The 27,345-nt window shown below is 45.7% G+C and overlaps 2 protein-coding genes across 2 annotated transcripts in view; one reads left to right on the top strand and one right to left on the bottom strand.

Annotated features, from left to right (window-relative positions):
• Positions 1-27,345, top strand: part of RALGPS1 (Ral GEF with PH domain and SH3 binding motif 1) — a gene marked incomplete at its 5' end in the record, with an annotated part of 190,613 nt that overhangs the window by 60,653 nt on the left and 102,615 nt on the right. The gene's annotated exons all lie outside the window — the stretch shown is intronic.
• The window catches only part of ANGPTL2 (angiopoietin-like 2), a 38,709-nt gene that overhangs the window by 2,507 nt on the left and 8,857 nt on the right, over positions 1-27,345 (bottom strand). The window contains exons 2-4 of the mRNA XM_008586282.1: positions 20,341-21,206; positions 3,418-3,611; positions 1,346-1,616 (exon numbers count right to left, since the gene is read on the bottom strand). Of these exons, the coding sequence (XP_008584504.1) occupies positions 1,346-1,616; positions 3,418-3,611; positions 20,341-21,157 (1,282 nt within the window). The 5' untranslated portion in view covers positions 21,158-21,206. The remainder of the gene's footprint in view (positions 1-1,345; positions 1,617-3,417; positions 3,612-20,340; positions 21,207-27,345) is intronic.

Below are 27,345 nucleotides of genomic sequence, written 5' to 3' on the forward strand. Positions count from 1 at the left end.
AGTGTCAGTGACTAGACAGAGGTGTCTCTGTGGTGCAGGGACAGGCATGTTGTGTCCCATCCGTCCCCCAGTGTCAGGAGAACTCCCTTCTAGAGTGTGGCTGCTGTGGAGACCTGGAGTGAGGATCCCCCACTTCAATATATAAGTATCCCAGTGTCAGTGACTAGACAGAGGTGTCTCTGTGGTGCAGGGACAGGCATGTTGTGTCCCATCTGTCCCCCAGTGTCAGGAGAACTCCCTTCTAGAGTGTGGCTGCTGTGGAGACCTGGAGTGAGGATCCCCCACTTCAATATATAAGTATCCGGCTTGCCCGAAGTGCAGACCGTTTCTGGGACAGTCTCCAGAACTTACTCCTCAAAGAGGAGAGAGTGGCCTTCAGACCCAGACTGAATGGGATGCTGGGCAGGAGGGGCCAGTTTCACCCATGAAAGTAGACCCAGCCTTGGCTGGGGGTGGTGTCGGCCACAGATGGAGCCAGCCTCAGGGGGAGGCTGGCCTTGCCAACTTCACCAACCTGGTAGGGCCCAGAGGCTCTCATCTCAAGAAATTGGGTGTGGGGCCTTGGGAGGCATCAACTATGGGGAAGTCTGGAGTCAGGACCAGACCATATCTGTGCGGCTTATAATTTTCTGTTTTTTCTTTAATAAAGACTTCTTAGTAAAAACCTGGATGTGAGGCATGTGATCTTAGACAAATCACTTCATCTTTCCTATTTGGTTTCCTCTTAATAGCTTCCTTACAGCATTGCATTAATCTTACATGCTAATAACAGTAACCATAAAGAGAGTCTGACTGTATCGAGCCCTTACTATATGCCAAGTCCTAGACAAAGCACTTCCAGTACATTCTCTCTAACCTTTTTACCCTGTAAGGTATGTATTGTCCTTACTTTCACATGCAGAAACTGAGACCCAGGGAGATTAAGCAGCATACCCAATGACACGTGACTTGGTAGGAGGTAGTGCCAGTATTAGAACCCAGGGTGTATAGCCCAGAGCCTGGGACATGTGCAGCCCTGATGCCAGGTGCCTCAGACATAAGTGATGAGGGCACAGCTGGCACACGTCCATCTGCCTTGGCTCAGGGCAGCCCTTGTACATGTGACTTGTATACCTCTTTACCTTTCCATTTTTGTAAATGCAACTCTGATAGAGCCTTGCGAAGAGGATCTATGCACAGTGGGCAAAGGAAGGACCTTCAGGGTATGGGAACAGGGCCAGGCAGCTTGGCTTAGCTGCCCATCATTCTGGGATCTTCCCTTTTCCAAGCCCTGGAGTCAGGGACTGTGGCTTTGATTGACCTCTTTGCCCTGCCCTGCACCTGGGCTCGACTCCACTTTTCCTACCTGTGTAGACATCATGGTCTCTGTCCAGGGTGGTGAACTGCTTGCCATTGTGCCAGGTGAAAGAGTCGCCTGCATTGCCATGGTAGCGCCCCAGCCGCAGCTTGTAATATTCGCTCTCAGGCTCCAGGCGGAAACTGGCATATTCTGCAAAGACCTTGCGGCCAGACCAGTCCTCCATGGTCACCAGCAGTTTGTAGTTGCCTTGGTTTGTCAGCCAGTAAATGTTTTCCAGGCCCAGCCAGTACTCACCATCAATGTTGCCAAACCCTTGCTGGGAAAAACCCAAGACAGCATTAGTGTAGAGCCCACAGTGCCCCAGCCAGCAGGTCCAGCTTTAGGACACAGTCATGGACAGAGGAGCCTGGGAAACAAGCAGAGCATATGGCAGCCAGGTTCAAACCCCCAAACCCCCACTTTGCAGCTCTGTGACTTGGTGAGCAACTTCACCTTTCTGAGCCTCCATCACACATCATTCAAAAATATGTAGAGAGAGCCAGGCACTGTGTGAACCCCAGATTCCTCACTATGACACAGGGGATGCTGTATTACCTTCCTCACAGGGGTGCTGTAGGAACACACGTGATGTGGTAAATTGAGAGCCTGGCACACAGGAGCAGACAACAGGCATTCCTGGGACAAATCCCTTTCCTTCCCTGAGCTCCAGCCTCCTTCTCTGGGGATGAATGTACGTTAGGGTCACTGCAAGCTGTGACACATTTGTCACAGCTCAGACGGGTATGAGCTGTCACAAATGTGTTGCATCCACCTGGGCTCCCTTCTAGGTCTAAAACCCAGTGGTTTTGTTATTGTTTTTACATGTAGTTTGGGGGGTTATCAGCTGAGTGATGGCGACTGAAGTTTTGATAATGGGTGGATTCATTAATAATGATAATAGCTAGTATTTAGCGTGCACTTAAAGTGCACTGGCGCTATTACAAGAACTTTACATAAGTTATTTTATTAATCTTCATGCCAACTCTTAGAGCTAGGTACTATCATTATCCTTCCTAGAATGGGTGAACTGAAGCCCAGAGACTTACATCAGCACTTAAACCCAGAACCCAGTCTTAATCACTGTGCTGTACTTCCTCCAAGAAAGAAAGGAGGAAAGAGTCAAGGAGTGAGTCTTCAGAAGCCTCTAAATTTGGAGGTGGAGCAGGAAGAAAAGAAAGCAAGGACACAAACTGATCAGGAGGTGGGTTAGGGGACAACCAAGAAGGGGCACAACAGAGCCATGTGTGGAAGACATCATGGCTGAGGTAGTCTGTGGGCTTTGGTGTCAGAGGCCTAAGCTGCAGTCGCTGCTTTGCCACGTCCTGGCTGTGCAACCTTGAGCAAGTCTCTCCACCTTTTCACCTGTCAGCTTTGTCAACAGCAGCATCTCCCTCAGAGGGCTGATGTGAAATTGAAGGAGGTAATGCACGAAAGCATTTAGCATGGCAGCTGGCACATGGTGGGTGCCCGTTATCTCAAGCTACTCTTGCCATCCTTAGTCAGAGGAGGGAGAATGATGTATAGCTGAACGGTAGCAGCCTTTCCTGCTACAAGGATGAACATTTTAACTCCCTGGAAATTGGGGAGCCCAGAGGATGAGCCCTAGAATTAGAACCTGAGTATTACCACAGTTTCCTACACAGACCCTTTGGGGGAGTCTCCCAGAGCCTGGGAGACTTGTGACTTGCCCTTTCTGGGCATGGAGAACTCCAGCTGGGAGTAAGATGCTCCCCACATCCAGGCTGGAGCAAGGCCCTCTGTCCCCACATACCAGCATTTCTGAACTCCCACCCCATCCTGTGGGGCTCTGGTGATCTGAACTGCTAACTCTTGTCCTGCAGCAGTTGCTAGTGGCAGGCAGGGAAGGAGCTGGTCCTCACTACCCCTGGTAGGTTTACAAAAATGGCTCTGTCTGCGTCCTTCTCGCCTCAGGTATATTTTCTTTTTGGGGTCATAAAGATCCTGACCTCATCAGCATGCACCTCCCTCCAAGTGGCTCTTTTGCTGGTTGCTCAGGCCTCTCTCAGGGTGGGGCAGTCACCTTGTAGGCAGTGCAGACAGGCCCTGCTGGGTCTCACCTTGTATGTCTCCCAGTTCCTGAAGAAGTTGACAGAGCCATCCAGGCGCCTCTGGATGACAGTCCAGCCACCGGGGTCATGTCTTTGGTCGCACCACACTTGCATGAGGCGGTTGGTGTTCTCTGGCTTCACCAGGTAGATGGAGCTGGTATCATGGCCATCCTCCAGGGCCTGCAGGCAGTCTCTCCACGGGCCTGGGGACACAGACATGCATATGTCACAGCCCTGCCATTGCCAGGTCACACCCTCAGCTGCATCCCAAGTAGGCACAACTTCTGGCAGGGCTCCAGCTGGGAGTCACAGCCCTGCAGTTTGAGGGGACCAAGTTTTGTTTGCAAGTTTGAGAAATAATATGATGTAAAGACAAGAGCCCAGAACTAGGTGTCAGAATGCTTGGATTCAAAGCCCACTTTCTCCTCTCATTCTCTCACAATGTGACTTTGGGCAAGCTTCCTCACTTCTAGCCCTCAGTTTCCCTCATTTGTAGAAGGTAGGTCATATTTTCCTCATGCAGAGTTGTCAGGATTACTGAGATCATTTGTGTGGAAGTTCTTGGAGTCATTTTTTTTAAAGTTAGTTATATTGGCAAAAAGAGATGTGTGCCTACTAAAACGTGGCAGTTAAGCAGCACTGTGCTTTGGTGGCTTTACTCCCGTGGGGGACCTGGGCTTTACCGGACTGCTCTTCTTACATGCAGAGTTGTCAGGATTACTGAGATCATTTGTGTGGAAGTTCTTGGAGTCATTTTTTTTTAAGTTAGTTATATTGGCAAAAAGAGATGTGTGCCTACTAAAACGTGGCAGTTAAGCAGCACTGTGCTTTGGTGGCTTTACTCCAGTGGGGGACCTGGGCTTTACCGGACTGCTCTTCTTGAGTGCCTGGGGCTGAGTGCCATTGGCACACCTCAATTCCAACTCCACAGTCACCTTTCCAGTGACAGTGCTCCATGACAACTACTGCAGTTTTTAGTAAATGAACTTCCATGAAGTCACAGGGGCCCCGGCTATACCCAGAATTTGGCCACATAGCCAGAGATTTCAGGATATTTCTGGGATTTGTGAGAGCACACTGGTTTTCAAGCATCTTTTGTGGAGACCAGGTTCCCTTTCAGCTAAATTTGTGTATTTTCCAAAAGAAGTTCACTGAGGGCCAGATGCTCAGAGCTCACACATTCTAAGCTCGGTGTTCCATAGGCCAGCCATAAGCTTAAAGGACTATGTCTTGGACACCATCTCAATCCATGGCTCCCTTCTGAAATGGAGACCAGAAGGGTTCTATGATTCTCTGTGACTTCATGGACCTCAGGCAGCCCCGTTGGAAGGAATGGGTGTCGCTGGGAGTCTGAATTGATATCACATGTCTTTCAGCTCCCCCTCTCATTGACCCAACATCCCCTAGCAGTTTCCTTTGTGTCACATCAGCAAGAAGGCACAAACATGAATCACTAAGGTCAGACAAGTTGGGGTCTTCCTTATTGATCTGAGGAACTTTCAGAAGGTTTTCAAGACCTTGCCATTTAACTACATATTTTAAAATAAATAAAATCACCACACTTTGCTTAAGTCGCTCCAAAATATTCCCCAGACTGAGAATAGTTAAGATAAAAAGTGCTAAGAAAATTACATCTTGTTTTCTATATGAATTTGTATGTTTATTCAACAACTGTTGTTGAGTCCCTGCACCTGCAGGTTCTGTGCTGGCCAGGGGCTGCTCTGATGCCCAGTGAGGGACAAGCTGACCTCACCAGCTTTCTCTTAGCAGGAATTCTTGTGGATTGATGTCCTTTCTCGTTTGGTGTGTGGGTAGGGGGAGTGGGGAGAGGGGCCCATCAGGGGCAGGTATATTCACTGTTTTCCTGTGTAGATCAAACTTCTCAGATTCCTTCCTGGCTGGTGGTTGGGCCCATCCAGTCCACATGTGATGGTTAAAAGGAAAGGTGTGGGTATTTGGTCTCTGTTAGATATCCCAGGTGGGCTTTGCTGAGGCCTGGCAGCTGTGTTTGAGCATCCCCACCTAGGCCCTGACAAGACGGCAGGAGCTGTCTTGCTCATTCCTCCGTCCTCAGTGCCCAACACAGCACCGAGAAGAAAGGTCAGTTCATGTACAGTTAACCCAGGGGCTCCTCCCTTCATCCTCCAGGGAGAGGCTTCTTCTCACTCATTTACCTTCTCACCAGCCCTCTGCCCCCCACAAGGGATGAGCAGGACCCCAAGCACCCCATTCTGGGTAGCAGATGTGGGACAAGCAGCTGCTTCCTTCTTTGCCTGGTGCCACTTCCTGCCTTTGGCCCCCCTCAGTATCTGTCCTGGAGCCAGACCTTCAGAAAGAACATTCAGGAAGGAGAAAAAGGTCTTGGTTGTGTTTGGCCCAAGCCCCAGGAACTGAGGCAGAGAATGGGAGTCTGTCCCCAACAGCTGGAGCAGAGCGCCAGTGGGCGTGGGAGGACTCCCAGCTCTTTACCAAGTCAGCAGCACAGGAGAGGCTGTTTGGTTCGAATGCTGGTGACAGAAGATCCGCCAGAGCCTGCGAAATAATGCCCACTGAAAGCAAACAGCTAGACCTATTACTGCACAGCTGTCCGGGCTCCTGTGGAATTGTCAGATGTAAAGGCCAACTTTGAAGGAGGCACCACAGAGGGAGAGGCTTTGGAGGCCACTGGGAGAGGGGCAGGTCTACCTCATGGCTCCTAGCCAGAGCTGCTTTTGTGGGTGCCATTGATGGTTTCAGCTTTACCTTCGGCATTTCTACAAAGGGCTCTTTTTAAAAGGCAAGTGTTTTAAAATGTTTTGGGATCTCTGGTCCCTCTAAGAATTTGGGGACAGCTCTACATCTTCTATTCAGACAAATGCACAGACTCACACAATTTTGTATACAATTTCAGAAGGTAAATGGACCCCTAAGGCCCTAGCTATAAACCCCAGATTTTGAACTCTTAGCTCTAAGAAAGTCCTGAATTGAGTAATAGTGGTAATAATAAAATAATAATAGCCAGCAGCCCTGAGCATTTCCTAATGTACCAGGCCTTATTCCAAGCACTACCCATTTATTTCTATGCCTGATCCTCCTGACACTCCTATGAGGTCAGTAGTAGCCTACGCATTTTACAGATGAGGAAACCAGAGCACAGGGATGTTAGGGGACATCCCCAATGTCACATGGCTGGTGAGGGGCAGAGCAGTATATGCACCCAGGTGGTCTGGATGGTCCAGAGCACACATTCTTCTTTCTCTCCAGCCAGAGTGCACTCAAGGGTATGGGGGCCCAGGCTGACTAATCTCTATGTCCCTTGGACCATTTTTAATCTTTGTCAGTCAGGCGGGTTAAAAAAATAAAAATTTACAGTTCTTCTTTGTCAAGGTGTTAAACCTTCTTTTTTCTTTTTAAATCTTTATTGATGATTTGCTTTTCTTTTATGTTTACCTTTTGGGGTCTTTTTTGAAAAGATAAACAAAATTGACAAGCCATTATGCAGACAAACCAACAAAAAGAGAGAGAAGACTGAAATAAATAAAATCAGAATGGCAAAAGGAGACATTACAACTGATACTGCAGAAATACAAAGGATTATTAGAAACTGTTATGAACAACTATACACCAGTAAATTTGAAAACCTAGAGGAAATGGATAAATTCCTGGAGACATATGACATTCCAAGACTCAACCAAGAAGAAATAGAAAACCTGAATAGACCAATAACAAGTAATGATTGAATGAGTAATAAAAAGTCTCCCAACAAAGAAAAGCCCAGGATTAGATGGCTTTACTGCTGAATTCTACCAAATATTTAAAGAAGAACTAATACAAATACTTCTTAAACTATTTCAAAAAGTAGATGGAATTCTCTCAAACTCATACTACAAGGCCAGCATTACCCTGGTACCAAAACCAGGTAAGGACCAAGCAAGCAAAGAAAACTACAGGCCAATATCCCTAATGAACATAGATGCAAAAATCCTCAATAAAACCCTACAAACTGAATCCAGCAGCACATCAAAAAGATTATACACCATGATCAAGTGAAGTTTATTGTAGGGATGCAAGGATGGTTCAGCATACACACATCAATCATAACATCACATCAACAGAATGAAAGAAAAAAAACCTACGATCATCTTGATAGATGCAGAAAAAGCATTTGATGAAATTCAACATCCCATCATGATAAAAACTCTCAACAAATTAGGTATAGAAGGAAAGTATTTTAATACAATAAAGGCTATATATGACAAACCCACAGCTAACATCATACATAAGCTTTTAGCTTTTCCCCTAAGAACTACAACAGGACAAGGATGCTCACTCTCACCACTTTTATTCAACATAGTACTGGAAGTCCTAGCCAGAGCAATTAGGCAAAAGAAAGAAGTAAAGGACATCCAAATTGTCAAAGAGGAAGTCAAATTGTCCCTGTTTGCAGATTACTTGATTTTTTTTTTTTTTTTTTTGGACCAGTAAGGGGATCACAACCTGTCAGCACAGTGTGGTCCGCACCACGCCCAGCCAGTGAGCGCACCGGCCATCCCTACATAGGATCCGAACCCGCGTCCTTGGCGCTACAAGCGCTGCACTCTCCCAAGTGAGCCACAGGGCTGGCCTGAGATTACTTGATTTTATATGGAGAGAAACCTAAGGACTCTAACCAAAAAACTCCTAGACCTGATAAACAAATTTAGTAAAGTTCCAGGATACAAAATCATCATCCACAAATCACTAGCATTCTTTTTTTTTTTTTTTTTTTTTTTTAAAGATGACCGGTAAGGGGATCTTAACCCTTGATTTGGTGTTGTCGGCACCACGCTCACACAATGAGCTAACCAGCCATCCCTATATGGGATCCAAACCCACGGCCTTGGTGTTATCAGCATCACACTCTCCCGAGTGAGCCACGGGCTGGCCCAAATCAGTAGCATTCTATACACCAACAATGATCTACCAGAAAAAGAAATCAAGAAAGCAATCCCATTTATAATAGCAACAAAAAATTTAAATACCTAGGAGTAAATTTAACCAAGGAGGTGAAGATCTCTGTAAAGAAAACTATGAAACATTGATTAAAGAAGTTAAAGATGACACAAAAAAATGGAAAGACATCCCATGTTCATGGATTAGAAGAACCAACATTGTCAAAATGACCATACTACCCAAAGCAATCTACAGGTTCAATGCAGTCCCCATCAAACTACCAATGACATACTTCACAGAAATAGAACAAACAATTCAAAAACGTATATGGAATAACAAAAGACCCTGAATAGCTAAAGCAATCCTGAACAAAAAAGAACAAAGGCGGGAGGAGGGCATCACACTCCCTGACTTCAAAATATACTACAAAGCTATAGTAACCAAAACAGCATGGTACTGGCACAAAAACAGACATGTAGACCAATGGAACAGAATAGAGAATTCAGAAATAAATCCACATACCTACAGCCAACGGATTTTCAACAAAGGAGACAAGAACATACATTAGGGAAAGGATAGTTTCTTCAGTAAATGGTGCTGGGAAAACTGGATATCCTATGCAAAAGAATGAAACTAGACCTATATTTCTCATCATATATCAAAATGAACTCAAAATGGATTAACAACTTAAATGTAAGACCCAAAACTATATAGCTTCTAGAAGAAAACACAGGAGAAATGCTTCAGGGCATAGGATTGAACAATGATTTTATGAAGACCTCCAAGGCATAGGCAACAAAAACAAGATGAACAAACAGTTACATGCCAAAATAAAAAGCTTCTGCACCTCAAAGGAAATAATCAACAGAGCAAAGAGACAACCTGCAGAGTGGAAGAAAATATTTGCGAACTCTGCATCCAACAAGGGATTAATATCCAGAATATACAAAGAACTCAAACAACTCAATTAAAAAAAATAATCTGATTTAAAAATGGGTAAAGGAGCTGAATAGACACTTTTCAAAAGAAGACATGCAAATGGCTGACAGGAATATGGAAAAAATCCTCAGTGTCACTAATAATCAGAGAAATGCAAATCAAAACCAGAATGAGATATCATCTCACCCCAGTTAGAATGGCTATTATCAAAAAAGATAGAAAATAACAAATGCTGGTGAGGATATGGAGAAAGAGCTTTATTATTATTCTATAAGAAACTCTTATACAATACATATTGTTAGTGGAAATGTAAATTAGTACAGCCACTATGGAAAACAGCATGGAGGTTTCTCAAAAAAGTACAGATAGAACTACCATATGATCCAGCAATCCCACTACTGGGTATATAGCCAAAGGAATGGAAATCAACATGTTGAAGGGATACCTGCACTCCTATGTTTATCGCAGCTGTATTGACAATAGCCAAGATTTGGAACCAACTTATATGTCCATTGATGGACAACTGGATAAGTCAAATATGGTATATATACACAATGAAATATACTCAGCCATAAAAAAGAATGAAATTTTTCTGTTCTCAGCAACTTGGATGAACTTGGAGAAAATAAGTGAAATAAGCCACATGCTTAGTAAGAGAAATAGTGCATGTTCCTCATTCATATGTGGAAGCTAAGAAAGTTGGTCTCATAGGAGTAGAGAGTAAAATAGTAATTACCAGAGACTAGTAAGGGGAGAGGGGAGAGGGAGTGGTGGTCAACGGATACAAAATTTTAGAGGGATAGGAAGAATAAGATCTGGAGTTCTGTAGCAATGTAGGGAGACTACAGTCAACAACAAATTACTGTATTACTACAAGTAGCTAGTTGAGTGGATATTAAACGTTCCCAACAAAAAGAGGTGACAAATGTTTGAGGTGATGGATGTGCTAAATGCTCTGATGTGATCATTGCATAGTGTATAAATGAACCCAGATATCACATTGTACTCCATAAATATATACAGTTATCATGGTTCAATTAAGAAAAAATAAACTAAAAAGAAAAAAAAAATTCAGAGACAGAAGTAGATTAGAGGTTACCAGAAACTGGGGGGAAGAAACAATGAGAAGTTATTGCTTAATGGGTACAGAGTTTATGTTTAGGATGACAAAAAAGTTTTAGAAATAGATGGAGGTAGTGGTCACACAGCATTGTGAATATAATTAATTCCATGCAATGTATGTTTAAAAATGCTTAAAATAGCAGTCCTTATATATATTTTACCACAATAAAAATAAACAAATAAAATGACTAAGTCAAAACATCCTATTTAATGAGAAATCTACAATAGTAACATATAAATAGTGCATTGACAAACTTGTAACTGTTACATATAAACAATGCCATTGTGGAGGACCAGGCAAGGTGTCTGATTAAGGAATCCAAGGTTGAGTAATTGTGGGGCTGGGAAAGGGATTCCAAAGTTGGAGACAGAAGTTCTGGGCTCAAATCTTGGTGGCTTCACCTACTCAGTGTGACTTTGGGCAGCTTCCTCACTGAGCCTGAAGTTCTACTTCTGTAAAATGGGGAAAGAACCCCAGCTATTCTGAGACTCATAAACACGAGAGACCACCTTGTCCGTAGGCCAGCCAGGGCAGGTGCTCAGTGAAGATTCTCTTTTTTTCCTTTGATAGATGAAAGCTGACATTTTTTAAGTTGTTCATTCCCCACCCCCCTGCCACACACACAAGTTACTCTGTTTGCTTTTGAATTTCCAAGACAAAATGTAAGATTATTTAGTGATAAATGTTGTCTACAAGGCATATCTTAAAAGTCAGAATTTCAGTGAAGAAGGCAACAAAGATATATTGAAATAAAGAATGAAAATCTTTTTTTGTCAATGAAACTGAATTTTCAATGTACAGTGAGCAAAACTCTCCCTTTGCAACAGTGCAAAGTGCCTAGGTGGTGTTTAACTTGGCTCCCGTTCTGAGAGGGCAGCTCTGTCCAGAGCACCAGGCCAACACTAACTCAGTGGCACCTAGGCTCAGAGTGGAGTGAGCACCCCAACCTCATCTCTGTAAAGACTATATTTACACTCTTGGCAGACCTGTAGCCGGAATGTTCCACGTGAAGAGAAGTGCAGCCGCCATGGCTGAGTTGCATCTGTGTGGTTCCCTGGAGAAGCAACAAGGGTGTGGCAGGCACAGAACTCTGGAATCAGGAGGCCATGGGGAGAAGGGATATTGGCAAATGGGAACACAGAGTGTACAGATCTTGGGCCCCTGAGCCCCAGTGCCAAACCCTGGTAAGCGTTGGAGGTAATCAGATTTGGTCATCTAAACCCCTGCTGCTTGTTTCCTCCTCTTTGTGGTTGTTGACAGAGGGGTCAAGCACACAAGAAAGTCGGCCTCCCAGGAAACCAGGAACCCCTTTACTGATGGGCAATTCAGTGCTCACCACCCCCATTGCGGGGCCTTTCTGATAAAGCTGAGTTGGAGCTGGCAGCTAGGCCAAGCCCAAGTGTAACTTCCTATGCTCAGTTTCCTCTCTGTGGGTCTGGGGCAGACCAGCTTCAGCCTCACTTACCCACCCAGACCCCAGTGGAGAAATGGACTCACCAACCGCATCAATTTTCAATGCAGTGATCCCTCCAACTAGGGAAACGTGACTCTGTAAATATCTGAGCAAGCCCACTGGAGGCTCCCTGTGAGGATGGGTGCTAAGAAGCCTGGCCTGTGTGGGCATGGGGAGAGGAGCAGAGTCCTTTTCAGTCATGAGCTGCACTAGACCATGCAGCTGGCCAGCAGTCTGACAGGGCTCTTTAATTCCTAAGCCCTAAGCCTCAGGCCACATAGAGGACCTGGTGCCCTATGGGGAATGTTCTTGGGAGCTGCTCCTGTGAATGTTTTAGTTCATATGTGGGCACTGGGGAGAGGCTTCTGTGATATCACTAAGACATGTTCTGCTTTTGCATGAGAACAATATGCTGTTTTCAGTTATTTTCACTGATGGTCTGTCCAAAAAAGACCTTTCACCACTCCCTGAAACATTTTTCTAAGAGGAAAAACAGCTAGTTGTTGAAATTGGATTTGTAATTTCCTACCCAAATTAATACATCTGAGTGCCAGGGCATGTGAACTGCTTAGGTGTGAGTCCCACCCCGGCCAGCATGAGAACTCACTGGGCATCCCGCAAGGGCAGCAGGGCAGACACTGGAGCTGGGGCCGTGGGATGTGAGGGACGCAGCAGTGAGGAGCTCGAGTCTCATTTATCCAGAAGGCTTGGTGAAATAATATTTTGGTTATGGACACATATATTCTATGTCAATCACTACTCTTTAGTGAGCCAGAGTACAAAACAATAACCTAAACACAGGAATAGCTTGTATGTTCCTGGAGGCATCTCATGTTCCTGCAGAGCCTCAGAGTTGACATTATGAATATCGTTTCTGGTCATTCCAAGGAAAAGGTCCAAATGCTCGTGCCTGCTCTTCAGGTTGCCTTAGTCTTCAGATGATGGGCGCCGTGCCTGAGGCCAATGAGCTTTTCAGGAGTTTATGAAAATGTTTGAGGCCTAAAAAAGCCTTATTGAATCTAAAATATAAAAAGAAAACTACAAAATTTAAATTTATTAGCATATAATTAAATTTTTACAAAGTGTAACATCTTGTCAAGTTCATTAATTGTTAAATTTAGTCTTCATAAAAATGTTATTACTTTTGAAAACAATTTGTGGGTTAGATTTTTCTCACTTCCCAAGAATTCCTGAACATGGCTGATATTTGCTGAGAAATCAGAGCCAACCGTAAATTAGTTGAGTTACTCTTGGCCAAATAATTTCAAAGCAAAGTTTTTAAAAACCTTTCAAAATTGTTACAGTAAAAGTTATGTTAGATGTGTGAGGTGGGTGCATTCCAGTGCATTTGACACAGGCTGAGTCCTCCCAGGGAAGAGCTCAGGCCCATGAAGGACTTAAAGGGGTCTTGTTTCTGTCTGTTTGACCTCAGGATAAACAGACATTGTAGTATTGCTTCCTTTTTCTTTTTTTTTTTTATTTATTATGTACATTTGGGGGGTACAGAATCAAATATCAATATATGTGTACAAAATGCAGATCAAATCAGGATAATTAGTATACTCATGTTTACAAAATGTAATCAATCTCTGTGACCCTTAACTAGTTTTTCGCCAGCCCCCTTCAAAAATCACTTTCGGAAGCTTTGTGCCCACTCTTAGGTTTCCATCTGTGCAGCTGGGTAGGAGGAGAAGCAGGGTTTTAAAGCAATTAAAGAAGAAAAGAGATTAGGTTAGGAGGGGCTGTGGTGGTCTCACTGTATGCAGAGGTGAGCAGCTCACTGTGGTTCCCTGAGACTGGTGGGAGTGGAGTCCTGGGGCTCCCTGGGGATAGTGGTCAGGGGCATCCAAGGCTGCCTGGGTGAGGGCAGGTCACTGGACATAGAGGTGGGCTAATGAGAATGACCAGGGCTCTTTCAGTTCAGAGACTGATGGTGCTGTTCTGCAGGCACATCACAGAAGAACTTATCAGACCCATGATTGCAGTCCACAGGTACTGGACAGATGGTGGTCCTGTGGCTGACCAACCTATTAACCCTTTCCAAGGAAGGGGGTCAGCTTCATTTGGCTTCTGAAAGAACCTTTGTTGGCTTTTGTTGATCATCTTTTAATTTTCCAAGTGCTCATAAACCCCTCTTTATATACCTTTTTATAATTTTACTTGAGCTTGATCACAAGCCAACTGGTATGTAAATTCTGGTATTACATCCTTTTTCTATTTCTGAAAACAGAACATTTGCCCGGCACGAAGCCTGAGGGCTTCATAATTTCTTGACATTGTTGGCAGAGGGGCTCTGAGAGCATATCTATAAGGCCCTCAGCCCTCCTCATCACCTCCTCCAGGAAGCCTTCCCCCCCTTCAAAAGAGCTACTTAATCCTGCATGGAGTTCCCAATATGCCTGTATATTTATCTCTACTGGAATATAATAAGAATGATGACTATCAAATATCTAGAGCCTTTCACCTGCCAGGTGTTTTACACATCGTTTCGTTTCATCCTCACAAGTCTCTGCAATGACAAGAAAACAAAGGCTCAGAGAGATCATGCAGCTGGAAAGCGGTAGACCTGGGGTTAGAACTGCCTTCTGAGCTCCACTTCCTTTCCCTTCCCCGTGCTGTGGTTATCACACCGTATTAGGATTGGTAAGGGTCTGTTCCCCATTAGACTCTGGGCTTCATCAGGGCAGGAGCCTTCATAGAGGCAATGAGTATGTGCTGGTCTTCCCAGTCTCAGTTCAGCGCCAGGAGTCACTTAGTGTTCACGTGCCTTCTTCCACCTCACCACTGTGAGGTGCACTCCCTTCATCACCTTCATTCTGTGCTTTCCACATTGAGAACCAATAATAATAGATCCGTCTGGAAACAGGGACCCCACAACAGATGATAATCAGCATCCAGACAAAACCCTGGCCAAAGAAACCTGTTTTGTGGGAAAGTCTGGACAGTCTGTAGTGGTGACTCCAACTGTTAGGTCTGGGACAGTGCCAGATGATTGGATTTTATGTTCTTTTAGACATTACTCTAGACATAGCACCTAAGATACTTAATTTCAACATTTAGAAATTTAAAAAAACTATTGTATTTGTCATTTAAACTAAAATTCTCTTTTCTTAGCAAAATTTTCCTCTGTACATATGGTAATTTTAAGTTATTGTATCCAAATAATCTATTAAGGGAAAATCACTTATTCATTTAAAAAAATAAATAAATAAAATAGCATAAAACTACTCCGAATCCTGTAGCTCCACTGTCTTGTCTTGAAATACAGGGCAAGGACCCTCAGGCTTATTTTCAACATAATCTTCATCCAGATTCATCCCAGGGAGAGATGAGTTTACGTAGCAGTGATGATGGGATTGTAGGGAGGACCGTTTCCAATGTGTCCATAAGCACGTCTCTGCCACCTATATCCTTTGTTAATGCCAATAGAAACCACTGGAAGTACACCTCATTACTTTTACAATAGTGAACTAATCATGGGCTCAGCAAACCCTATCAACTTTGTTTTAGACACTGTAATATGACGCTAATTTAATTCTGCTTTATCTTTTTTTTTTAACAGCATCTCAGAGTTATGATACAGTCTAGTATATAAATTTACCACAGCAATCCATTGTGTGACTGGTGAACTGGCCCCAATGCCTATTTCCAGGATTTTCTAGATTACTTTCAATTTTCCAAGTGCCACACTGTTGGGATTTCTAGGCTGCAAGATGTCAGATCACCAGTCTCAACAGCAACAAGTTGATAGTTTATCTCCTGTGGCTGTAAATACCCTGAGCATTTAGCTGAATGTCCTCCTTGGAAAACTGCCTGAGGAATGGAGGGATAGCTTTCCATCACACTCAAAAGGCTCTTTGTGATCAGTTCCCCAAAGTACCAGAGGAGAGAAAGCAGAGCAGGAAGGAAGGTGGTTCCAGGCAGGCCATCTTCCTTCAGTGGCTCTTGTTTAGGAAGAACCTAGCAGTGAATGCTCTTTGAACTATCACTGGATTACATAGTTTGTAATGAATTTTGGAACCTTATTTTGTTTAACAAAAGATTTTAGAAAAAAGAGAGTATAGTGCAGAGGAAACAGCACACGCTCTGGAGGCAGGAGACCTAGGCCAAGCTTTCCCCTCAGCCTCTGTGACCTTGAACGCTGAATCAATGATTGCCACAGTCATTCTCACTTACCATCATCACTGCACCCCAGGCTTCTCCGAGTGGTCAGGCCTGGAAGCCCAGTCTGCTGGAGCTGATCCTTCCACACATGGGACCAACACCTTTTTACCTGGATTGATGCTGGCTTGACCTCCAGAAAGAATGGAAGCCACAGTGTCATATATTTCATTCTCTACTATCACACACAGCACCATGCTGGGGAACCACAATCTAATGCATGTATTTCCTACCGTATAGGGTGAAATAAAATACACAGGAGAAAACCATGTAGGAAAATATTCAAGTTGTCCATGACTTCCTGGCTAGACCATCTGCTGTGAAAGAGGAATGGTTTCTATGTGTGCATTTTGTTATCAATGAAGCAATGTGGTTGCCACCTAATGTGGCCCCAAGAAAAGATCATATCTACAATAGTTATATATTTAGAGTTAACATTTAAAGAAATCAGGACTTCAGACTTAACTATACATTGAAAGACTTAGCTACACGTTGAAGTGCTGAGTAGAAGTAACCCAAGAGTATGTGTCCAGATCTGATAAAAATTAAAAATTAGATTTGTCTGCAGCTTCATTTGGGTTCATTTACTAGGAGTCAGGTGCATATTATGTTTTCTGTTGGAGAGCTCAGTTGGTTCCTGCTAGACCTGAGGGAGGGGTGGTGTGATATTGGTGGGTTCCCAGTGACAGTGTTTTGTGTTATTAGAACCATGGGCGTTCTAATAACAAATCTACTAACTCTGTTCCCAGAGTTCTTTTTCAAGGAGCTGCTCGGAACCAGGTACCATGACATAGTGATAGGAGGTCAGGTCCCCGGTAGCTGGGGCTAGTCAAGCATTCATAGTGATTTTCGCGCCAGTTCCCCTCCAGCCTTTCCATGGAAACGTGCAGGATCCCAGAGTGGTTAAGATAGATGTGGGTTTGAGCCTGGGCTGAGCCACTTGCTAGTTGTGTAATCTTGGCTAAGTTACTTGACCTCTCTGAACCTCAATATCTGGAAGTTACAAGTGCAGGGACTGGTCTCAGCTCTGCCACCAACAGATTCTGTGACAAGGAAGGCTGTGCTGAGAGGTCCCTAACAGTTTTAATATTTTATTTTAAGGCTTCCTTCTTCGTCCTTTTTGAAACAAACCGAGCTGGTTTTATTCTATCAGGAGAGAAAACAGCTAGAAGTGCCCATTCCTGTTGGTTTTTAGAGATTTGTTTCCGATAAGGCTTCACTACAGCTGCTGGTTTTGAAACAAACCGAGCTGGTTTTATTCTATCAGGAGAGAAAACAGCTAGAAGTGCCCATTCTTGTTGGTTTTTAGAGATTTGTTTCCGATAAGGCTTCACTACAGCTGCTGGTGGTAGCACTGTCTTTTCTTCTCTGATCAGTCTCTGGGATGGGCACCGTGGCAGGAAGGCTGGCCTGTGCATGCTTCTGCCTGAGGTGAGCTGAGGAACAGTGACCCAGGCCTCCCAGAGCCCTTTCTGTCCTTTCCTTTGCCTCTAAAGAGAATGACTCCTTCCTCTTTAAGAGCAGTAGCAGGACCAAGGGAGAGGGCCACAGGCAGGGCCATTTGGCCCAGGCCTTCTCAAAAGCATTATCTTTAACTGAAATGCCCCCATGTCTGGCCAGACCTGACAGACAGGCCAAAGCCCAGGTGAGAAGCCAGGGAAGCCAGGAGCACCTGGGCGTCCTCACTCAGGCTCTCAGCAGGCCCAGCCTGGCCTGGGGCCAGCGTGTTATTGTCTTACTGTGGCTGGGAACACGCCGGTGAGTGTAGCTTCAGATAAGCAGTCGTGGCTCCCTCAGTCTCCTGGGGAAAGGCGTGCTGTGGGCTGAGCGGTCCAAACAATGAAGAAAAGGGTGGATGGCTCTGAGTCTGCCCAACGAAAGATTTAGAAGCAGAAGCTGCCCTGGCTTAGGTACAAAGGTATTTAATTGCAAAGGTGTTTCTGGCTGAGTAATGTCCCCCAGGAACAAAGGATCTGTTGGGTGAGAGCACAGAAGAGCGTTTGTCTTTCAGTACCAGAACGTGCCCCAAGCTCTTGAACAGACCTGATAAGAGCTCTCTGCTGATTGGCCAGGCTGACTGCTCAGTAGAGAGAGACCATCTGCTCTTTCCTCCCAGCTTAGTCCAACACCAGCAAAGTACACCTGTGGCCAGCATGAGGTAGGAGCTCAGCCAAGGTTGGCTGCACCACATGACATAATATTACATGCTTGATTGTATTGCGTTTCCACAACATAATCCTGTGAAGTTACAACTTTTAGAGGCTCAGAGGAGTTAAATAACTTTCTCATGAGCAAACAGCTAATAAGGGGTGAAGGCTGGATCCAAACCCAGGTCTTTATTCTTACACTATATGAGTAAATCCACTAGCTTAGTTCAAGCTAGGAGTGTCCTAAAATTGTTGAGTTAGAAAACAGATGCTTAGGTGAAAGAAGATCTATTGAGTAACCACTGAGACCAGCCTGACTCATGTCAGGATTATAACAGCATTCAGCTGAGCCTTCATTTGGTGCTCCGGGGCACACTGCCCTCTGGGTATTCCTTCAAGACATACTAACACACCCTGCCCTCTCTTACAGAATTTCTGATTTAAAACAGACGTGTATACAGATAGACCAGTCACCAGCTGTAGAATGCCAGAATCAAAAAGGAATTGCTTATTTATTTCAATATCCTTATTTTAAAATGATGAGACCAAGGTCAAAGGATACTTATAGCTTACCATGGGCCCAGCACTGTGCTAAACACATTTTTTTGCAGTATTTAATTTCACAAAAATGTCAATCGGAGATAGATTAAAATAATGCCCACCTTAGGAATGAGGAAACTTGAGGTTCAGAAGGGTAGAGTGACTTGTCTAATGTCCCAGAGCTAATCAGTTAAGGAACCAGGATCTGAATCCAGGTCAGTCTACTCCAAAGCATCTACTCTCAACCCCCACATCCAGTCCAGGTCTTTCCTTCAAGAGGTTCAGAAGGGTAGAGTGACTTGTCTAATGTCCCAGAGCTAATCAGTTAAGGAACCAGGATTTGAATCCAGGTCAGTCTACTCCAAAGCATCTACTCTCAACCCCCACATCCAGTCCAGGTCTTTCCTTCAAGATGCTGTAGCAGATGCTCAGCTCTGCATTTAGCTCCCACTGCCACCCACCCCCTCCCCACTGACCTGAAAACAATGCCTCCCTTGTCCTTAGCACCAGCCACTCTCCTGCACTCAGGTTCAGCCCCTTTCTGGCATTAGCAAGAAGCTTCTCTTCCCAGTACTGGTGGTTATTTTTTAAAGTGTGAAATAAGTATAAAACAGGATATTTTCAGTAAATATCTCCCTGCTTATACAACAAAGTGGTACCAAAAGCACTGACTTATAGCAGATGTATGGTTAGTTTTTGCAAAGATGAATCTATAGCAGTCCATTGGAAGGCTGCAGTGCCCTGGATGAATGAGAGGCTGAGCTTCAAGGGCTGGGCCCTGCTGACATTCTGGCAGAGGAGCCTCTTGCCTGCTTCCACCAGAAGTGAGGATTCCCAGAGTCCTAGAGCACAGAGTTGTCAGTGAAAAGGTCTGAATTCAAATCCAGCCTGAGAATCCTAAGCCTGTGAGCAAGTTACTTAACCCATTCATAAGGAGCTGCAAGGGTTAATTATGTAATACATATGTATTACATTATTTCATGTAATAATGTACATGAAAATGCCCAATGACAGTATGTTGGTTAAACTTCAAACCTGCCAGCAACCCCATTCCTTCCCCATAATGGTATTCTGAGAATTACCATATTTTAAGATGAAATGTGTATTTAAGAGTATATAGAAGCATCATGGAAAATTCTAGACAGCAGCAGACTCTAAGAAATGTGTGGGCTTTAGAAAGTTCTCCTTCCCATCCCCCAGCCTCTACAATGTGTTTATCATACTTCTAGCGTGATAACACTTTCTTTTCCTTTGGCCTATTGTTTACTTGGTGAGCATTTATAGAATGCCAGCTCTGTGCCAGGCACAGCACATGAGTTTTTAGGAGACATCACATCTGCCAACACAGAGCATCTTGTGCAGATCCTGGAAAACTACAGGCTGTGGGATCTTTCCTATCAAAAGCTGGGGAACATTTGCCCTCTTTTGAGACTCCCTGTTTCCTGGTTCTACCTTGGAGCATCCATCTAAGGCATGTGGTCCCGCCTCTCACCCCACCAGCTCCAGTGGCCCTGCCTACAGGATTGCTGGGAGATTGTGCAAGTCTTTGGCCCGGCTTCAACTTGTCATGGCTTTTCCCCTACTTGTGATCACAGCCAAGGGAAAGCCTGGTGCCTGGCTCTGAGGCCCACATGGAACGGGATCCCGGAAGGACTTACCCGATGGCTTGTCTGTGGAGGATGGGAGGCTGGTGAGGGTAGGCATAGTGGGCAGAGGTGGTGGCAGCACCTTCAAGTTCTGGTCACTCTGGATCTCATTGGTGGAGATCTGGTTGATGATGCGGTTATAGGTGGGTGGCTGGTAGACCCGGGGCGGGGAGGCAGGGGGCGGCTGGGGGACAGGCCTGGCGGCAGGCACCCGCTGGCAGTGCTCCTCAAGCTGCGCGATGATCTCTGATTGGTTGTGGGCCAGCGTGGCCAGGTGCTGGTACTTGTGCTCCAGGTCCTTGTACTTGCTGGCCAGCTGCAGCATGTCGGCCGTCTGGTTAAGGATCCTGTTCTCCAACTGGGAGAGTTCCAGCGCGTTGTCCCGCTTGCGGATGATCTCATGCAGGAGCTGCATGTAGAGCTGTGTGACCCGCGAGTTCATGTTGCGGCTCTCCTTGCGCAGCAGCTTCACCTCGCTCACAATGCCACCATCCACCTCCACCAGCTGCTGAAGCGTCTCAATCTGCCGCTTCTGCTTGAGCAACTCATTGTTGAGCAGCTCCAGCTCCTGCTTGTGCACTCGGTTCTCTAGGAGCACCTCGGGTTCCTTGGAGTTGACACAGATGGCACCTGTGACCCGTTGCTGGGGTACGATGAAGGTGTAGGTGCACTTGTCCGCAGACTCGCTCGCCCGCTTGTACCTGTTTAGGTAAATGAACTCTCTTGGCGAACCCTCCTCGGTGCCCTCAAAACCATCCTCCTGGCCTGCAGCAGCTCCCATGGCAGCCAGCAGTCCCAGCCACCAGCACGTCACGCACAGTGGCCTCATGGTCCTTGCAAAATGGTGGCTATTCTTTATGAATAGAATCTATGAAAGCCTGAAAGTAAACAGAGGGGAGAATCAGAGACAGTCCCACCACTGCCAGTGGCCTGAGCCAGCAGTGATCCCAGCCTTCTTGTCAGGCAGAGATTTCCAAAAATGCAGCTTCAAGAAGCTGCGTTCTACTCTCCTGGAGTCAGAGAGGAGGGCAGTCATTCTGGAAGCAAGAGAGGGAGCCATGCAGGCCCCATCAGAGGTAAAAAGGAAAGAGGAGGGATTTGGAGCATCTGAAGGCAGGAGGCCATAGCCCTGTACTCCCGGAGCCAGCTCTAATGTCCACAGCCCTCTTACTAAGCTGGCCTGGAGCCTGAGAACCACATCTTGGCAACTTGAAGCCGGAGAGGGGAGGTGGGGAATGGGGGGGGAGTTGTCCCATCGCCCTTCTTCTCTGCCTCAGTTCTTTCCATTCTACACTTTCATAACCACCTGAACTTTTCTCTTTTAAAACCATCACATTTGTGATGAATGGCAATTCTGTTTGATCTCTGCTGGACTCTAAGCTCCATGAAGACAGGTACTGTGTCTGATTCAACCTTGCATCCCCAGGATGTTGCTCTTAGCAGGCTTTCAGCAAATATTTGTTAAATGAATGAATTGCTAGACACTGTATGGAGTGTGTTCAGTTTGTAGTGGACAATGTCAGTGGAAGGATATGTCCAGTCACGTGGCTCTGGTCTGTGTGTTAGCTGTGCTACAGAGCCCAAATAGGAACAAACAACTGAGTTCTTCTAGATCGTAATTTTTGCAATAGCCAGTGACTGTACTGTCCTGATCATTGCAGTGTAATTAAATCAGACGGAAGCAGAACACAGACACATGGCTCCCAATTTGTTTCAGTTCTGTTCTTGGACCATTCATCCTTTCACCAGATGTCCACTGAACATCTGCAGTGTGCCAGGCAGTGTGCTAGCTGCTGGGGATACGGCTGTAAACAGGACAGAGCCAGCCCCTGCCCTCACAGGGCTTCCACATCATTACAGTGTTCCCAAGTGTTGTGAAGCAAAAGTATCACATGCTACAAAAGGGTATAATGGGGAACTGGCCTAATTGGAGGGGTCACGAACACTTCCCTGAGAAAGTGACCTTTACTCTGACCCTTGAGGGATGAGTAGGAGTTAGGCAGCCAAGAGGGAGGAGAGGACGTGCGCTAGATGATCCCTCCTCTCGCCTCCTCGAGGGCTTTGCTCCAGCAATCCTCCCCCTTCTCTCTGCATCAGCAGTTTTCCTACAATCATGCTGTTACTTCTTTCAACTTAAAGAAAATCTTCTCTTGACCTCACATCCACTCTGCAGCTACTGTTCCATTTCTCCACTCTCCTTTTTAGCAAAGCTCTCCAAAGAGTTGCCTACCCTCTCTGTTTCCAGAAAGTTCCTCTCTTCCTATTCTCTCTTGAGCCCACCTCATTCAGGTCTTGCCCTCTCCCCTCCACTTCAAGTGCTCTAGACAAGATCATTATTGGTTCTCATGAATATTTTGCCTCTCAACACTGTGGGGACATAGTTGACAGCTCCGTTTTGGAACCTACTTTCCAGAATGCCACCCTTTCCTCTTGTCTGACTGGCTGCTTCTCATTCCATCAACAAATATCTGTTTGCTGGTTCATCCTCATATTCCTGTCCTCTTAGCGTCAGGGGGCCCAGCACTCAATCCTAGACTCTTCCTTATTTTGGCGATCTCATCTAGTCTGTGATACCTTTAAGAACGTTCGTTTCTCCAGCCTGGATTTCTCCCCTGGACTCCAGACTCATACTACCTGCGTGTGAGTGAGAAGAACATGCACTGTCTCTCTCTACACTCTTGCTCAGCAACAATCAACACAGAAGACCAACTTCTGTGACCACATGTGTGGGGATTTTTTCCCACCAGTAAGCAAGCAAACAGTTTCTCAGCAGACACCAGGTGGGTGTCCTCTAATTCAATTTCAACACTTTCTACCTGAAAATAGTGTCAGATCCATGTGTCAGGGTAAGGGCTCAGTCCCCAAGACTGCTGCGCCACCCCACCCCCTCCCTGCAGATGCCAGTTGAAAGTCCAGGTCTCTGGAACTTCTTATTGGCTGGCTATAAATCAGGGTTCCCACAACTCCTTCCTTGGGTTCAATTAGTTTGCTGGAGCAGCTCACAGAACTCAGGGGAATATGTACTTTTGTTTACTGGTATAATATAAAGGATATTACAAAGGACACAGATGGAGAGATGCAAAGGACAAGGTATGGGAGAAGGGACATGGAGCTTTCGTGCCTTCCTGGGCACCACCTTCCAGGAACCTCCACCTGTTCAGCTCTCTGGAAGCTCTCCGAACCCTCTGCTCTTGGGTTTTTATGGAAGCTTCATTACATAGGCACGACTGAAGCATGGACAACATGTAGAAATGTGATGGGACAAAAAGGGTCTGATCTAAGACTGACAGATGCTGGGGAAACCCAGAAAGGCCTGTCTGTTCAGATTTTTCTTCGCCTCTGTGTATAGCATTCAGACCCCCTAGGTGTGGGGCAGTACCTTCCTGGAATAGGGGTCTTATGAAGAGAAAAAAGAGCATGTGAAAGGAGGGCAGGAGAAGGTAAGAAGGTAGTGTGAGCCAGAACCGTGGATGAAGCCAATATATGAATATCATGATGTCATACTACCTCTTTGACATTTCCACTCAACTCTCTACAGGCATCTCAAACTTACCTTATCCAGAAACAAACTCCGGTTTTTCCCCACACTCTATCCACCCTGTTCATCCCAGTTGTCCTATGTTAGTAAATAGCAGTTCCATTCTAGTTGCTGAGACCAAAAACCTTGAGGTCATCCTGGACTCCTTTTTTTCATATCCCACATCTACTTCACCACTCAATTATGATAGCAGTATCCTAGAAATATTCCCAGAATCCTAGTGCTTCTCCCTACCTTCCTGCCACCCTCCTCACACAACCCACTTTCACCTCTCACCTAGATTATTGTAGTAGTTTCCTAGCTGGTCTCCCTGCCGCTGCCCTTGCCTACTCTACAGTCTGTCCTCAACCTAGCAGCCAGAGTGATCCTTTTTAAAAAGTCAGATCAGGTGACTCTTCTACTGAAAACCATCCAGTGGCTTCCCAGTTGAAGAAAAAGCTAGTGGACCCTAAGGCCCTCCGTAATCTCATCTCTGACCCCCTCCTCTTTGCTCATCCCCCCTCCAGCCACACTAGCCTCCTGGATGTTCTCCAAGTTCACCAAACACACTTATGGCTCAGGGCCTTTGCACTTGCTATTCCCATCCAGAACACTCTCGCCTCCTTTCTTCATTATTCACTCCCTTGCCTCTTTCAGGTCTTTGCTGAAATATCACCTTCTCAGTGGAACTGTCCCTGCTTATTTAGTTGAATGTGAGCTCCACGAAGGCAGGTTTGCTTTGGTCACTGCTCCATTAGCAGTGCCTAGCACATGGCCTGGAATACATAGGAGCTCGATAAATATTTGTCAATGGAATGGAAAGACACACCCACAACAGTTGCTGTGCACTGGGGAGTGCCATGAAGAGAGATACAGTGGAGCTGTTGGAACCTGTGGGCAAGTAACTGCCTCAGTGGGTTGGAGCTGCACAGAGGAGGGGCCACGTATTGTATTTATTAGTAACATTCACAACATCCATTTACTGAGTGCACACTATGTGCCTGACCCTGTGTGCTAAACATTTTGCGAATGTTGTCTACTTTCTTGTGTTCTCAAAATGTCCTTTTAAGGTAGATACTGTTATTTCAGTTTTACAGATGAGGAAACTGAGACTTAGAGAGGCTAAGAGACTTGCCCAAGATCATAAAGCTAGAAGGTGCAGTACCAAGACTCAGCCCTGGTCTGATGGACTTGAACCCTTAAACTCTGGTGTTAACATCACCACTTTCTTATTTCACGTTAATCTTTGCTAAAATAACAACCATGACACAGGACCTAGAGATTTGTCCTTCCAGGACCTCTTTGGGGGCTTCTCTGGTGAGTATCCTGAGGTGGACCATCCTGAGTCCACATTTTGCCAGTCAGTGGGCAGTTACAAAACAGACCCTGTGCTCCCAAGAGCCATGCTGAGCTGTTTTCCACTCAAATGACAAAGCCCAAGTATGGTCTCGATGGCTGGCTCAGGCCTTTGCGGCCAGGCAGAGAAAGGTGTTCGAGAGCTTCTGGTTTGGTTTCTGCTAGGTAGGGCTGCAGTGACGTCAGTGGAAACCAGGCTGAGTTTGGAAGTGTTTGCCTGGTTTCCAATGGCACTTTGGCTGCTCCTGTCCTGGTGGCCACACCCTGACCTGAGAACAATGTGGAGGGACCACCCCAGGCTAGGGCGGGCCTGCTGGGTGCTGCCTTCCTCACACTGCTCACCTGCAGGGGATGATGACAAACATGTCTCTGTGCCGGTTCCCGCGGTGGCCTCTGCAATGACCAAGAAACTGCTGAAGGCCCAAGGAAGCGACCTGGCTCCAGGAAAGGGTTGATTTCCAAACATTTCCAGGCCTACAGGCCTAGGAGGGCTGCACTGTTTACCACTGAGTTCTTTCCTCTCCCCAGTGTGGGCTCTCAAAGCTTCCTAGGCAAAGCTCTTGCCCTTGGACTTGAGATCTTGAAGGCTGAGCCTCTTCCGTGAAATGGGATGATGCAACCTACTTTGCACACTAGATTAAGCAACATGGGAGCACTTCAGAAACCATAGATTGGAGGGCTGGCCCGTGGCTCACTTGGGAGAGTGTGGTGCTGATAACACCAAGGCCACAGGTTCAGATCCCCATATAGGGATGGCCGGTTAGCTCACTTGGGAGAGCGTGGTGCTGACAACACTAAGTCAAGGGTTAAGATCCCCTTACCGGTCATCTTTAAAAAAAAAAAGAAAAGAAAAAAAGAAACCATAGATTGGAATAATATCATAGTGATATGACAAGAACACACAACAATGGTAACAATACAAACTGACAGTAAGGGCTGCTGAGTATGGGCCGGGCAGTGTGTCGAGATGGCACTTTTACCATGTCCTTGAATCCTTACAGTCACCCCATGAGGAGATACCACTGTTATCCCCACTTCACAGAGGAGGAACTTGATCCATGCCACATAGCTGGGCTCTGACCAGGAGGTCTGCCTGGCCTCGCCTACCAGCCAGGAAGCAGTCCACTGGTTAGACTAGGGCCTGGCTGTCCTGGCGTCCCTAGAGTCCCTAGAGTCTCACCACTGCTGGCACAGAGTGGGGAGGCAAGAGATATTGAAGCCTAATCATAGACTATAATGTCTTCAAAGAGCATCTCTCACTATCTGATTAAAAAGTAAACCAAACTTGACAACTAACTCTCACACAGGGATTTAGGTTCTCAAGGCCCTTTGCATACACATTATCTCAAGCAATCCTTTCAACATTCAGAGCTAGTTCCTAGGATTATGCCCATTTTGAGGAGGAGGAAACTGAAGGTCAGAAAGGTGTCAGGTAACTGGCTCAAGGTCACATTGCTAGTGGTGAGACCAGTCTTGAGGCAGCACAGTTGATTCTAGGTTTTATTGTTACATCTCCAAGGAGCCTGGGCTTAGCAGGGTGACTTTAAGCCCATTGGGTTGCAGGAAGGACGGGAAGGAACAGCGCACTGTGCTGGGTGGGTGCCTGACATGCACTGTCCCAGATAATCCAGGTAAATGGGGTGGGGGTGTTATTCCCCTCATTTTATCAATGGAGACATGGAAACCCAGGCAGACTAAGTGATTTCCCCAAGAATACACAGCAGATAAAAGCCAAAGCTGACAGAGCCTGGAACTTGGGTCAGCCTTACACCAAGGGCCATGCTCTTTGCATTGCTCTCGTCCTTAGGTCTTTTATTTTCCTTAAAGATCCCACCACCCCCACCACCCCAGTATTTTGCTATTTTGGCAGTTCTTAATGGGCAATAATGAGTTTGTTTACTTTTGCTCCCTTGCTGTTTATTCAACTAATTGCATCCCAAGAGAAATACCCCCCCTACACACCACCCCAGCATTCCAAACATCTTAGGCCTGGAGAAGAACTCAACTCCAATCAAAATGATGCTCTTCAGTTTCTTCCTATGACCAACAAAGAAAAGCAAATCCAACTGTTTTCCTTGGCTTTGAAATTAAAATAAAAATGATTCTTGAAATTGCTTTTCCACATTGTATTGTGAGGAGTTTCC

The sequence above is a fragment of the Galeopterus variegatus genome, unplaced genomic scaffold (assembly GCF_000696425.1).
Source record: "Galeopterus variegatus unplaced genomic scaffold, G_variegatus-3.0.2 Scaffold3922, whole genome shotgun sequence".
Classification (NCBI taxonomy): Eukaryota; Metazoa; Chordata; class Mammalia; order Dermoptera; family Cynocephalidae; genus Galeopterus; species Galeopterus variegatus.